Below are 14,465 nucleotides of genomic sequence, written 5' to 3'. Positions count from 1 at the left end.
TACAGGCAGGCCAGTCTAGTACCAGCACTCTTACTATGAAGCCACGCTGTTGTAACACGTGGCTTGGCCTTTTCTTGCTGAAATAAGCAGGGGCGTCCATGATAACGTTGCTTGGATGGCCAAATACGTACCATTCAGCATTAATGGTGCCTTCACAGATGTGTAAGTTACCCATGCCTTGGGCACTAACACACCCACATACCATCACAGATGCTGGCTTTTACACTTTGCGCCTATAACCGTCCGGATGGTTCTTTTCCCTCTTTGTTCGGAAGGACACGACGTCCACAGTTTCCAAAAACAATTTGAAATGTGGACTGGTCAGACCACAGAACACTTTTCCACTTAGCATCGGTCCATCTTAGATGAGCTCAGGCCCAGCGAAGCTGGCAGCGTTTCTGGGTGTTGTTGATAAATGGCTTTCACTTTGCATAGTAGAGTTTTAACTTGCACTTACAGATGTAGCGATCAACTGTAGTTACTGACAGTGGTTTTCTCAAGTGTTCTTGAGCCCGTGTGGTGATATCCTTTACACACTGACGGCGCTTTTTAATGCAGCACCGCCTAAGGGATCGAAGGTTCGTAATATCATGGCTTACGTGCAGTGATTTGTCCAGATTGTCTGAATCTTTTGATGATACTGCGGACCGCATCTGGTGAAATCCCTAAATTCCTTGCATTAGCGGGTTGACAAATGTTGTTCTTAAACAATTTGCTCAGGCGTTTGTTGACAGAGCGTCCTAGTTTGTGAATGAGTGAGCTTCTTTTATACCCAATCATGGCACCCAGCTGTTCCCAATTAGCCTGTTCACCTGTGGGTTGTTCCAAAGAAGTGTTTGATGAGCATTCCTCAACTTTCCCAGTCTTTTTTGCCACTTGTGCCAGCTTTTTTTAAAACATGTCGCAGGCATCAAATTCCAAATGAGCTAATATTTGCAAAAATCGACAAAGTTTCTCAGTTCGAATGTTTATGTATCTTGTCTTTGCAGTCTATTCAATTGAATATAAGTTAAAAAGGATTTACAAATCATTGTATTCTCTTTTTATTTACCATTTACACAACGTGACAACTCCACTGCTTTTGGCTTTTGCAGAATACAAACAAAAAGGTCTGAGAGGAGATAAAAAAAGGAGAGCTGAGGTTAAGAGAGGCTAAACACAGAGCGAGAAAGGCCAGGCGCAGACTAGTGGTTGCTGCACATTTATTTTCCCAGTGGTGGAGTGCCATGTGGCGTTTGAGCGATGCTCAGACATTTCCTGCCAGGCACGCTGAAAATAACCCACAGGAAGGCGACCGGCCGACCTGTGAGCTTGCAAAGTGGCGCGATGATGTCACCGATGAGGCCTGTCACTCAGACCACCACAGCATAAGACCTCCTACTATTCGAGCGTCATTCCTTGCTTAGAATCTCAACCACGTACCTGTCGTCCTCCTGGAACCTCTGGTAGGGGTCCTGAGCCTCGTAGATGTCTGAGTCGGCGCCGTCATGTGACCAGCCCAGCCTGCCGCCGTGGAAGGGCAGGTTCATGTACTCCGGGATCTCCTCGTACAGCGGGACGTTCTCGTACTCCACGTCATCGATGCACTCCGCCTCTTCGCAGTCCCCGCTGATGTCGGGCCCCTCGGTGTAGCTGTTGGGCCGCCCCCAGCGCTTGGACTCCATGTTGGCACACTCCAGGGAGTGCCCGCCCTTGGCCAGCAGCTTGGGCAGCATCTTCATGGACATGCGAAGCTCCAGCAGCTTCCGGAAAGAGATGCTCCTCTTGTGGGGGTCCACACGGGTCGCCAGGTCCGCCGCGGAGAAGGACTGCGCCCGCTGCTTTCCTCCCAGCGCGGGGGGGGCTCGGCTCTTTGCGGGCACGCTGCTCCTGGTGGGCATCTGGCGGCTGAAAAAGCTAAAGCGCCAGGCGCCTTTCTCCTGCGGGGGAGCGGGCAGATCCCTCATGGGGCCGTGAGGAGGCGGCGGGGGGCCGACGGAGGGCGGCGGCGGCGGGGGAGCGGCGGGCAAGCTGTGTCTCTGAGGTTTCCGAGGCGGTGCCTTCGCCGAGGGATAGTCCTCGGCGGAGAAGGCCTTGCGTGCGTGCAGCATGGGCGGGGGGCAGCCCAGCTTGATCTGCTTGGGGAGGCTGTGAGTGACGGGGTAGCGCTTGAAGTCCCCGTAGCCGTCCTCCTCCTCGCCACACGCCTCCCGATGCCCGTCACCCTCCTGGCTCAGGTCGGCCTGGGAGAGCAGACTGAGGGAGTGCGAAGTGTTTTTGCTGAGTTTCGACAGGCGGGCCGGTCTGTGGAGGCGAGGCGAGAGCGAGGTCTGTCGGGGAGGGGGGACAGGAGCACTGGGCTCATCCTCACCAGGACTGAAGTCTTCCTGGGAAGGAAAGGGACTAGAGTCCTCCTCGGGCTTCTGATGCTCCTCCTCCTCCTCCTGGAGTCCCGCCTCCAGGCCGTCCTGCCTCACCAGCGCGGGCTTCCTGACCCTCCGAGGCTGGGGGACGGGGAGAGGCTTACTTGGGGCGGCGGGGACGCCCAAGTCCGGGGGTGCGCAGGTGCTTTCCATGTGGAGACGCTGTGCAGGAGGAGTGGAGATGATGCTGCCTGCAACATCACAGCTGGCGTCTGCCGAGCGCAACTCGGCGCCGCCGTCGGCGTCCTCCGTGACGGGCGAGTCTCCGTCATTCCCGTGCGCTTCCTTGCCCGGCCTGTCCGAGTGTCTCTGTCTCTGAGGCTTGTCCCGGGGCCTTTTCTTCTCCGGGCACACGTGCTCCTCGCTTGGTTTGTGCAGGCCGTTCTCTAGCTCCTCGGCTTCGTGCACGCCGTTCTCCAGGCGCCGGCATGGAGCGAGGTAGCACAATTCCGGCTCGACAGCCTGGGATGAAATCCCATTTTTAGCACTGATGAGCGAGAGGCCTTCCTCGAGCGCCTCCTCTTGGTCCTGAGGTGAGACGGCGCCGGGTTTGGGCGGCGGCGACGCTGAAGGCGGGGATTTGAGGATGCAGGGCTTGGGGGCGACGGCCGGCTTGGTCCTCTTGAGGGTGGCGGGGGAAGGCAGGCAGACGACGGCGAGAGCGGGCTGGGCGAACACCCCCGGTTTGGGGGCGATGGGAGGCGGGGAGGGCTTGGCGACAGCGGGAAGTTTAGGCTTGGGCGCTAATGGAGGTTTCTTCACACCTGTGTGGAGAACAGGAACAGTTAAAGCTTCCTTCCTTTAAAGCAGGGGCGTCAAACTCAAATACAGAGTGGGCCAAAATTTTAAACGGAACAAAGCCGCGGGCCAAGGTTGAAGAAATTAACCTTTTAATAGGGACCCAAACAAGTTTTGCAATAAATATTGAACAAGCAAGGCTTTTATAACTTTAGTGACATGCAAAATCCAGTTTCAAATCATAATAATAATAATTAAAAAAATATCAATGGCATATCAAATAAAAATTGTATGCCTTTTTTTCTATTTTCAATCTTCTGAGGTAAAAATCCATTTTTTTCCACAGGCTAATAATAAATTAAAAAAAAAATAACAATAATGAATGAACCAAACATTCAAGCCTTGAAGTAGCAAGAGAAAATGCATGAATAAAACGTTAATTATTGCTCAGTTTGCTGGAAGTTTCCCGGAAGAGTTAGTGCTGCAAGGGGTTCTGGGTATATTTGTTCTGTTGTGTTACGGGATGTTCACCCGATATTTGTTTGTCATTCTTGTTTGGTGTGGGTTCACAGTGTGACGCATATTTGTAACAGTGCTAAAGTTGTTTATACGGCCACCCTCAGTGTGACCTGTATGGCTGTTGACCAAGTTTGCCTTGCATTCACTTGTGCGTGTGTGTGTAAAAGCCCTAAATATTATGTGACACGCTGTTAGTATGGATTAAAAGTGGACTTGACGACAGGTTGTAGAGAACGCTAAAGGCAGTGCCTTAAATGCATGCCCCCAATATAGTTGTCCAGGTGGAAATCGGTAGAAATTCGAGAGAATGGTTGCCCCGGGAGATTTTTGGGAGGGGCACTGAACTTCGGGAGTCTACCGGGAAAATTAGGAGGGTTGGCAAGTATGAGTATTAGCGGTGAATGCGGTGTTACAGCGGCACCGACCGGCGGGCCAGCTCTAATGCTAAATTGATATTACCTCAAGGGCCAAATTAAATTACACGGCGGGCCAGAGTTTGACACCCATGCTTTAAAGCACACGTGTCAAACTCAAGATCTGGCCCATGACATCATTTTATCTGGCCCGCAAACACCTGGAAATGACATGTGTCAAAGTACTTCATATTTTCTCACTAAATATAATGTTTTTTTTTTCATTTTGACAGAAAAAAATATATGTACTGCTTGAAATTGCATGCCTTTTAAACTTTAATAGCAGGGTTTCCCGCTGCGCTTTGTTGTTAAGGTAGCATCCTTAGCAACAAAGACCCACGGCCTAAACTAGTCTGGGTGGGTGTAAGGAACAGTGTCGCCATCTCACCACAGCCTGGGAGGGGAGGGGCAATAGACTACAGACTGTGATGAAGTAGGCAGGCTTCGTCGCGTGAAGGAACCTACAATTTTTGGTTGTGTTTTCCACTCCGTATGCTGAATGGCAATATACGGTATATATCTCGATATTTTTTCCGTAAAGTAAAAAACAAACACAAAACAGTCCTAGTTACCTGAGATACTAAGTAGGTCATCATTTTGACTTAGTAAATATTGACTTACTAAGACAAAAAAATTACATACTTAGAATTTGACTTGGTCATTATTTTGACTTGGTAAATATTGACTTACTAAGACAAAATAATGACCAAGTCAAATTTATGACTTCCTGTAAATAAGCGTTTAAAAAAAAGAGTTAAAAGTGGGGCCACATGCTGACATATGCTCAACTCACTATGCTTAACTTACATGACAAAAAAAAAAAAGAAAAAAAAAAAAAAAAAAAAAATATATATATATATATATATATATATATATATATATATATATATATTTAAGACTTTAGTTTAGGCCGTGGCTCTTAACAACAAAGCACTGCAGAAAACCTTGAATGACAATAAATGTTATGTTGTTCTTTACAGCATATTACTGTAAGTTGAAAAAAACAACAACAATTTTTTCATTAAAATTCTGTTGACTTGGCTCCCATATTTGTACTGTAAAGTCTTGTTTTTTTAACGGTGTATTACTGTAAGTGGATAGACGGTACATTTGTGTTTACGGTAGAAAAACTGGCAGCTAAGTTGCCAGAATAAGAAAATAACATATACTGTATATATAATGTTGTAAAAAACAATGCAAATTGCACACCAAAAATATTGCAACTGAGCTGCCAGCTTTTTCTGTAACACCCCCAGTCTCCCCCCCAAAAAAGTGGTAATATTTTACCATTTACCGTAAAATGTTGTAAAAAAAATAAATAAAAAAAACACTTCTTTATACAGTGACATTTGAACATTTACATTGCATGTAAATGTAAATATATTACTGCAAAATTGGCACTTAAAACCCATATATCCATTTTCTAGCGCTTGTCCCTTTCATGGTTGCAGGGGGTGCTGGAGCCTATCTCAGCTGCATTCCTTGTGATGAGGTGTTGACTTGTCCAGGGTGTACCCCGCCTTCCGCCCGAATGCAGCTGAGATAGGACACTTAAAACTATTTATACAATTAATACTAAAATCCAGAGGCAAACTCCTACATTATTCACTGTTACAAGCAGTCCTCTGATCTATTTAAGTTCATTTACATTATATGGAAAGTTATTTATGTTTATACGGACAAAAGGGGACTTTTTACTTTTTTTTTAATAATACAAAAAATTATAAATTGCATGCTTAGAGTAATTACAAGGCTCACTTTATTTGTAATCATTACATTTGTGTGAATAAATTGATATTTTGTACTGCTTTAATACAGTGAAAAACACGTAACTTTTTAATTGCATTTATGGCGGAAGGATCTGTGTGGTAATTAGGTGTGGACACAGTGGATTATGGGTAATTGTAGTCAGGTATGGTGGAATCGATGGGACCGATGTGGATGTCCCTTTGGGACAGAGGACCCTATTGTATTTCTAAGGTTTTAGGATTATTATTATTCTTATTATTATTCTTTATTATCTTATTCCGCCGCCTCTTTGAGCTGCAATTGGACCCCCTTGACATGCTTCAAAACTCATCATATTTGACACACATCAGGAGTGGCGAAAATTTCCATCTAATTAAAAAAAAATAAAAAATAAAAATAAAAATTCTAAATTGTGCTCTAGCGCCCCCTAGGAAAAAAACACAGACAAAACTGCTTGTAACTTCCGTTAGGAATATCGTAGAGACATGAAACAAAAACCTCTATGTAGGTCTAACTTAGACCTAGATTTCATATATTGACACCCTTCAGCAAAAATCAACAGGAAGTTGGCAAAAACCCCTTCAAAACAAAAGTTTGACACACATCAGGACTGGCGAAAATTGCCATCTAAAAAACAAACTCCAAAACTCAAAATTGCGCTCTAGCGCCCCCTCGGAAAAAAAACACAGACAAAACTGCTTGTAACTTCCGTTAGGAATGTCGTAGAGACATGAAACAAAAACCTCTATGTAGGTCTAACTTAGACCTAGATGTCATATATTGACACCCCTCAGCAAAAATCAACAGGAAGTTGGCAAAAACCCCTTCAAAACAAAAGTTTCCTAAAAAAATTAGATTTTTGCCTCTTTGAGCTGTAATTTGACCCCCTTAAAATGCTTCAAAACTCACCAAACTGGACACACACATCAGGACTGGTTAAAATTTCGATCTAACAAAAAACAAACCCCAAAACTGTAAATTGTGCTCTACCGCCATCTAGGAATAAAACACAGACAAAACTGCTCTTGGGAAGAAAACACAGACAAAACTGCTTGGACATCCTTCAGCAAAAATTTACAGGAAGTTGGCAATTACTCCTTCAAAACAAAAGTTTTGTAAAAACCCGTCACCTTTCTTCAAACATTATCTCCTCTGAGCGCGTTTGTTGTGTCGGCTTCAAACTAGCACAGGAGAGAGATTGAACCCTTCTGATTAAAATTTGACAAAATAGTTTTTCTAACTGCTCCGGTTTTGATTTTACGAGACCTTCAAAGAAGAGCTGCCCTGATGCTGCTGCCGTCTCAAGATGGCCGCTTGAAAGTAGGAAGCACCAGCGTGACCACACAATGCAGAGAAGGTAGGTACTGTGCGGGTAAAGATATGTTGACTGGGTGAAAGAAGGAGGCACCAGTTTGACACCAGGATACAGAGAAGGTAGGTAATGTGCAGGTAAAGATATGTTGACTGGGTGAAAGAAGGAGGCATCAGTTTGACACCAGGATACAGAGAAGATAGGTAAGGTGCAGGTAAAGATATGTTGACTGGGTGAAAGAAGGAGGCATCAGTTTGACACCAGGATACAGAGAATGTAGGTAATGTGCAGGCAAAGATATGTTGTCTGGGTGATGGAAGGAAGCACCAGCGTGTATGGGTGAAAGAAAGAAGCACCAGTGTGACCCCAGGATGCAGGGAAGGTAGGTAATGTGCAGGTAAAGATATGTCAAATTGGTAAAGGCAGGAAACACCAGCAAAAGTCGGTCCCGTCCATCGCTGCTTGCAGCTTTAATTTAACCTTACTCTTTCTTACTGTAGCACACTCGCTTTATTTTGCCATAAACTTTTTTCGCACCTCGTTATTGTTTGACATTTTGGCATGATTAAGTTCAAAAGTAGTAAACGATGCACAGAACAAAGAGGAGTGTCTGGAGTTTTTGTTGTCGAGAGGCGGAGAGAATAGAAGGGCGTCCAGCTAAAACTTCATTAGGAAACTACAGCAGCCATAACTGCGAGTTTGACAAACCCTGCCCTAAAGCCGGCGAAAAAAACAGCTGCAAGCTCAGGTTACAGCCAAGGTCAAGGGGTCACCCTCGAGGTCATTGTGTGCAGGGAATCGCTCCAACACACTGGATGTAACCTTGAATACATTCTGACTCATTTTGCTACCTGAGGTACGCTGGAATTAGATTGAAGTCAACAGTAAGAAGCAATTAGTCATAAAGTGTGAGGGTTATGTAACAGGATGCTACTTTTGACATCACCCGGCCGTCTTTTGAAAAGACCAATGACCACTAAATGCTTTACCAGACACCAAGCATAAATACATGTGTATTTATGTTATTCACATGTAAATAATGCAGTATAATACTATTCACATGTGAATAATGCTGTATAATACTGTATTTATATTATTCATATGTGAATAATGCTGTATAATAGACTGTATTTATATTATTCACATGTAAATAATGCTGTATAATAGACTGTATTTATATTATTCACATGTGAATAATGCTGTATAATAAGACTATTTATATTATTCACATGTGAATAATGCTGTATAATAGACTGTATTTATACTATTCACGGGTGATTAATGCTGTATAATAGACTGTATTTATGTTATTCACATGTGAATAATGCTGTATAATAGACTGTATTTATACTATTCACAGGTGAATAATGCTGTAAAATAGACTGTATTTATGCTATTCATGTGAATAATGCTGTATAATAGATTGTACTTATATTATTCACATGTAAATATTGCTGTATAATAGATTGTATTTATATCATTCACATGTAAATAATGCTGTATAATACATTGTATTTATATTATTCACATATAAATAATGCTGTATAATACTGTATTTATGTTATTCACATGTGAATAATGCTGTATAATAGATTGTATTTATATTATTCACATGTAAATAATGCTGTATAATAGACTGTATTTATATTATTCACATGTAAATAATGCTGTATAATAGATTGTATTTATATTATTCACATGTAAATAATGCAGTATAATAGATTGTATTTATGTTATTCATATGTAAATAATGCTGTATAATAGAATGTATATATATTATTAACATGTAAACAATGCTGTATAATAAACTGTATTTATATTATTCACATGTAAATAATGCTGTATAATGGACTGTATTTATGTTATTCATATCTGAATAATGCTGTATAATAGACTGTATTTATACTATTCACGGGTGAATAATGCTGTATAATAGACTATTTATATTATTCACATGTGAATAATGCTGTATAATAGACTGTATTTATGTTATTCACATGTAAATAATGCTGCATAATAGACTGTATTTATATTATTCACATGTGAATAATGCTGTATAATAGACTGTATTTATGTTATTCATATGTGAATAATGCTGTATAATAGACTGTATTTATATTATTCACATGTGAATAATGCTGTATAATAGACTGTATTTGTACTATTCACGGGTGAATAATGCTGTATAATAGACTATTTATATTATTCACATGTGAATAACGCTGTATAATAGACTGTATTTATATTATTCACATGTAAATAGTGCTGTATAATAGATTGTATTTATACTATTCACAGGTGAATAATGCTGTAAAATAGACTGTATTTATGCTATTCATATGTAACTAATGCTGTATAATAGATTGTATATATATTAACATGTAAATAATGCTGTATAATAAACTGTATTTATATTATTCACATGTGAATAATGCTATATAATAGACTGTATTTATGTTATTCACATGTAAATAATGCTGCATAATATACTATTTATATTATTCACATGTGAATAATGCTGTATAATAGACTGTATTTATGTTATTCATATGTGAATAATGCTGTATAATAGACTGTATTTATACTATTCACGGGTGAATAACGCTGTATAACAGACTGTATTAATACTATTCATATGTGAATAATGCTGTATAATAGACTGTATTATACTATTCACGGGTGAATAATGCTGTATAATAGACTGTATTTATATTATTCACATGTGAATAATGCTGTTTAATAGACTGTATTTATATTATTCACAGGTGAATAATGCTGTTTAATAGACTGTATTTATATTATTCACAGGTGAATAATGCTGTTTAATAGACTGTATTTATATTATTCATATATGATTAATGCTGTATAATAGACTGTATTTATACTATTCACGGGTGAAAAATGCTGTACAATAGACTGTATTATTGTTATTCATATGTGAATAATGCTGTATAATAGACTGTATTTATGTTATTCATATGTGAATAATGCTGTATAATAGACTGTATTTATATTATTCACATGTGAATAATGCTGTATAATAGACTGTATTTATATTATTCACACACGTGAATAATGCTGTATAATAGATTGTATATATATTATTAACATGTAAACAATGCTGTATAATAAACTGTATTTATATTATTCACATGTAAATAATGCTGTATAATACTGTATTTATATTATTCACATGTAAATAATGCTGTATAACAGACTGTATTTATGTTATTCATATGTGAATAATGCTGTATAATAGACTGTATTTATATTATTCACATGTGAATAATGCTGTATAATAGACTGTATTTATATTACTCACATGTGAATAATGCTGTTTAATAGACTGTATTTATATTATTCACATGTGAATAATGCTGCATAATAGACTGTATTTATATTATTCACATGTGAATAATGCTATATAATAGACTGGATTTATATTATTCACATGCAATTTTCCCTCCTATTTTTCATATTTCTCCTTGAGCATTCAGTGGCGCACATGTGAGTGACGGCAGACGTGCACACTATTATGCGCTTATCTTTTTATTGGATTTTGTGCGCGGCCTAGATTTGCCGTCTGCAGAGGACCCGTGAGCAGTGTGTAATTGCACAGGCGCGTACCTTAGAGGGAACGTTGTTCACATGTAAAAAATACTCAAGTGTTTATTGTCTATTGTGAGCGAACTGTGGTGCTGAATTACCCTCAGGGATCAATAAAGTATTTTATATTCTATTCTGAACTGCATTTAGAATACAGCATCTTCAGACAAATTACTTTGTAAATACTTTGTGCATGTGAACTAATGCTTGTTGGGGCGATAATGACCAACATTTAAATGTGATTTAAAGAACGTGTTGTACAAAACCCGAAACCAGTGACGTTGTGTAAATGGTAAATAAAAACAAACAACAATTTGCAACTTATATTCAATAGAATAGACTGCAAAGACAAGATACTTAAACTTCAAACTGAGACAGTTTGTTATTTTTTTGTATATATTAGCTAATTTGGAATCTGGTGCCTGCAACGTGTTAAGAAAAAGCTGGCACAAGTGGCAAAAAAGACTGAGAAAGATGAGGAATGCTCATCAAAAACTTATGTGGAACATCCCACAGGTGAACAGGCTAATTGGGAACAGGTGGCTGCCATGATTAGGTATAAAAGCAGCTTCCATGAAATGCTCAGTCGTTCACAAACAAGGACGGGGCGAGGGTCACCACTTTGTCAACAAATGCATGAGCAAATTGTCCAACAGTTTAAGAACAACATTTCTCAACCAGCTATTGCAATGACTTTAGGGATTTCACCATCTACCCTCCGTAATATCATCAAAAGGTTCAGAGAATCTGGAGAAATCACTCCACGTAAGCAACGATATAACAGAGCTTCGATCCCTTAGGCGGTACTGAATCAAAAATCGACATCAGTGTGTAAAGGATATCACCACATGGGCTCAGGAACACTTCAGAAAACCACTGTCAGTAACTACGGTTGGTTGCTGCATCTGTAAGTGCAAGTTAAAACTCTACTACACAAAGCTAAAGCCATTTATCAACAACACCCAGAAATGCCGACGGCTTCGCTGGGCCCGAGCTCATCTAAGATGGACTGATACAAAGTGGAAAAGTGTTCTTTGGCTTAACGAGACCACATTTCAAATTTCTTTTGGAAACTGTGGACGGCGTGTCCTCCGGACCAAAGAGGAAAAGAACCATCCGGATTGTTCTCGGCGCAAAGTTGAAAAGCCAGCATGTGTGATGGTATGGGGGCGTATTAGTACCCAAGGCATGGGTAACTTACACATCTGTGAAGGCACATACAGGTTTTGGAGCAACATATGTTGTCATCCTAGCAATGACTTTTTCATGGACGCCCCTGCTTATTTCAGCTGGACAACGCCAATTCATAGTAAAAGCATGTGGGTACTAGACTGGCCTGCCTGTAGTCCAGACCTGTCTACCATTGGAAATGTGTGGTGCAATATGAAGCCTAAAATAGCAGAAGGGAGACTATTGAACAACTTAAGCCAGGGGAATCCAAACTTTTTCCACAGAGGGCCGCACACGGAAAAATTTAAGCATTTTGATATTTTTCATTTTCAAACCATAACAAATTTTTTTTATTTTTTTTATTTTTAGGGCTCCTTTGGAGCATAGAGGGTCTCAGTCACTAAAATATTAAAAATAAGTCAAATTAATATTATTATTTTTTTATTTAATGCTTACAGTAAATCTCTATATCAACTTGAGGTTGATATAAAGTAAAACAAATAAGGTTTTATGCCTTTTTCTGTCAAAGACAACTTTGTTTTTATAGTAAAACTAAAATATGCAGTATTTAGATAGATAGATAGATAGATAGATAGATAGATAGATAGATAGATAGATAGATAGATAGATAGATAGATAGTATTTTATTGATTCCTTCAGGAGAGTTCCTTTATTTAGCAATTAAAGCCCTCAAAGATCAATAATGCAGGAAACCATTGATTTTAATTATTTAATATTTTTGAGTAATCACAGTTAAATAAAATCCTACTAAACATATTTGAGATCTGCAAGGTTCCCCACTCATAAAGTGATGCATTTTTATTAGTTTTTTTTTACTTTTAACACTTAAATTTCAAGATCAACTTCCGATATATCTGTCGATTTTAAGTTTGAACTATTATTTTGTTTGTTTTATGCTCTGTCACAACTTTGATGTTTTTTAAAGTGATAATTTTTAAGTAATAATTCATTAAAACATAGATTTTTTTGTCCCTTTTTTTTGAGCAATGGAAAAAAAAAGAAAATAAAGACAAAAGGAACAAAAAAAACTGCCTGCATGGCAGCTTTGTGTCAACATTGCCACGTTTTCTCATTCGATTTCCCCTCATTCTACTTTTTTGAAATGTTTTATTTTTTATTTTTGCAATACTATCAATTTTGCAATTTTTGCAGAATGTGTGGCGGGCCGGTAAACGATTAGCTGCGGGGCCGCACTTTGGACACCCCTGACTTAAGCTGTGCGTCAAGCAAGAATGGGAAATTATTCCACTTCAAAAATGTGTTTCCTCAGTTCCCAAACGTTCAATGAGTGTTTTTAAAAGGAAAGGCCATGTAACACAGTGGTAAAAATGCCCCTGTGACAACTTTGTTGTAATTGTGTTGCTGCCATTAAATTCTAAGTTAATGATTATTCAAAAAAAATATACATGTTGTCTTTGCAGTCTATTCAATTGAATATAAGTTGAAAAGGATTTGCAAATCAGTGCATTCTCTTTTTATTTACAATTTTCACAACGTGACAACTTCACTGCATTTGGCGTATGTATAAACAATCATATGAATAAATATCAGCCAAATATGATGACAATAATAACAAAGACCCTAACGTACTTTAAACGACACCAACGAGGTCGAGAAGCTTCAATTCCGTGATTTGTTCTGCACGCTCACATAAATTGAAGCTAAAAGGACAAACGTGACCTCAAAAATAAAAAGTTAAATTGCATTTTAAGCGCAAACAAAGCCGGAGTTGAATCTTTTTTTTTTTTTTTTTTTGGTAGGATTGAGAAGAAGTTGCAGCAACATTAGGACAGATTACAAGACAAAGGAGTTGACTTCATGCAGCTGCAACTGGGACTCTTCAGGAAAGGGAGTTTTATTTTATTGTCAGCCTTTTGAAAAACTCCCAAAGTAAAGTTGACTCTTTTCCTATTGTGCATTTTTGGAAGCTATTTTCAGGGGGGGGAAAGGCTGTAATTAACTGCGGCTGTGTAACAACATCCATCCATTTTCTACCGCTTATTCCCTTTGGGGTCGCTGGTGCCTATCTCAGCTACAATCGGGCGGAAGGCATTGTACACCATGGACATGTCGCCGCTCATCGCAGTGTGGATGCTATCTTTAAACAAAAACTCCTATTGGTTTTCCCCTTTAACAGCAACCTTCGAGTCCGATTTTGTTCATTTAAAGTTGGAAACAAACCTGCTGTGCTCATGACTCCAGACTTGCTCCTTCCTCCATGAGTAACGTAAAAAAAGTACTTTCAATGGAGGAGCCAGAAGGTCTTCGTTCTTTCCTCTCTCGGCAACATCTTGGAAATCCGCTTTCGGAGAAGGAAACACAATGCGGTCCGTCGCTGTTATTCCTTATCTCGTTCACACGGCCGCTGATAAAAACATTTATCCTCGCTCCATTTTTCCCAGCGTTTTTTTCGGCTTCGGCAAACTTTGTCGATTGTGTCAATTAATTAGTGACAACAGGAAAACACTTCCTGTCGTCGTAATAAAAGTCCACCGTATTCCCTAAGTGACGAGTTTGAAGTGTCAACGTGAGTAT

General features: G+C 39.7%; 1 protein-coding gene across 2 annotated transcripts in view; it reads right to left on the bottom strand.

Annotated features, from left to right (window-relative positions):
• Positions 1–14,465, bottom strand: part of LOC133561026 (FYVE, RhoGEF and PH domain-containing protein 6-like) — a 68,485-nt gene that overhangs the window by 51,564 nt on the left and 2,456 nt on the right. Inside the window, exons 1-2 of one of the 2 annotated variants that reach the window (XM_061914158.1) lie at positions 14,112–14,392; positions 1,423–3,166 (exon numbers count right to left, since the gene is read on the bottom strand). In XM_061914158.1, the coding sequence (XP_061770142.1) occupies positions 1,423–3,166; positions 14,112–14,124 (1,757 nt within the window). In that variant the 5' untranslated portion in view covers positions 14,125–14,392. Of the gene's footprint in view, positions 1–1,422; positions 3,167–14,111; positions 14,393–14,465 lie in introns of those variants that run through there. The other variant, XM_061914157.1, reaches the window with a different exon arrangement.

The sequence above is a fragment of the Nerophis ophidion genome, linkage group LG10 (assembly GCF_033978795.1).
Source record: "Nerophis ophidion isolate RoL-2023_Sa linkage group LG10, RoL_Noph_v1.0, whole genome shotgun sequence".
NCBI lineage: Eukaryota > Metazoa > Chordata > Actinopteri > Syngnathiformes > Syngnathidae > Nerophis > Nerophis ophidion.
The sequence above is the reverse complement of the archived record's forward strand: the minus strand, read 5'-3'. Positions and strand labels throughout refer to the sequence as shown.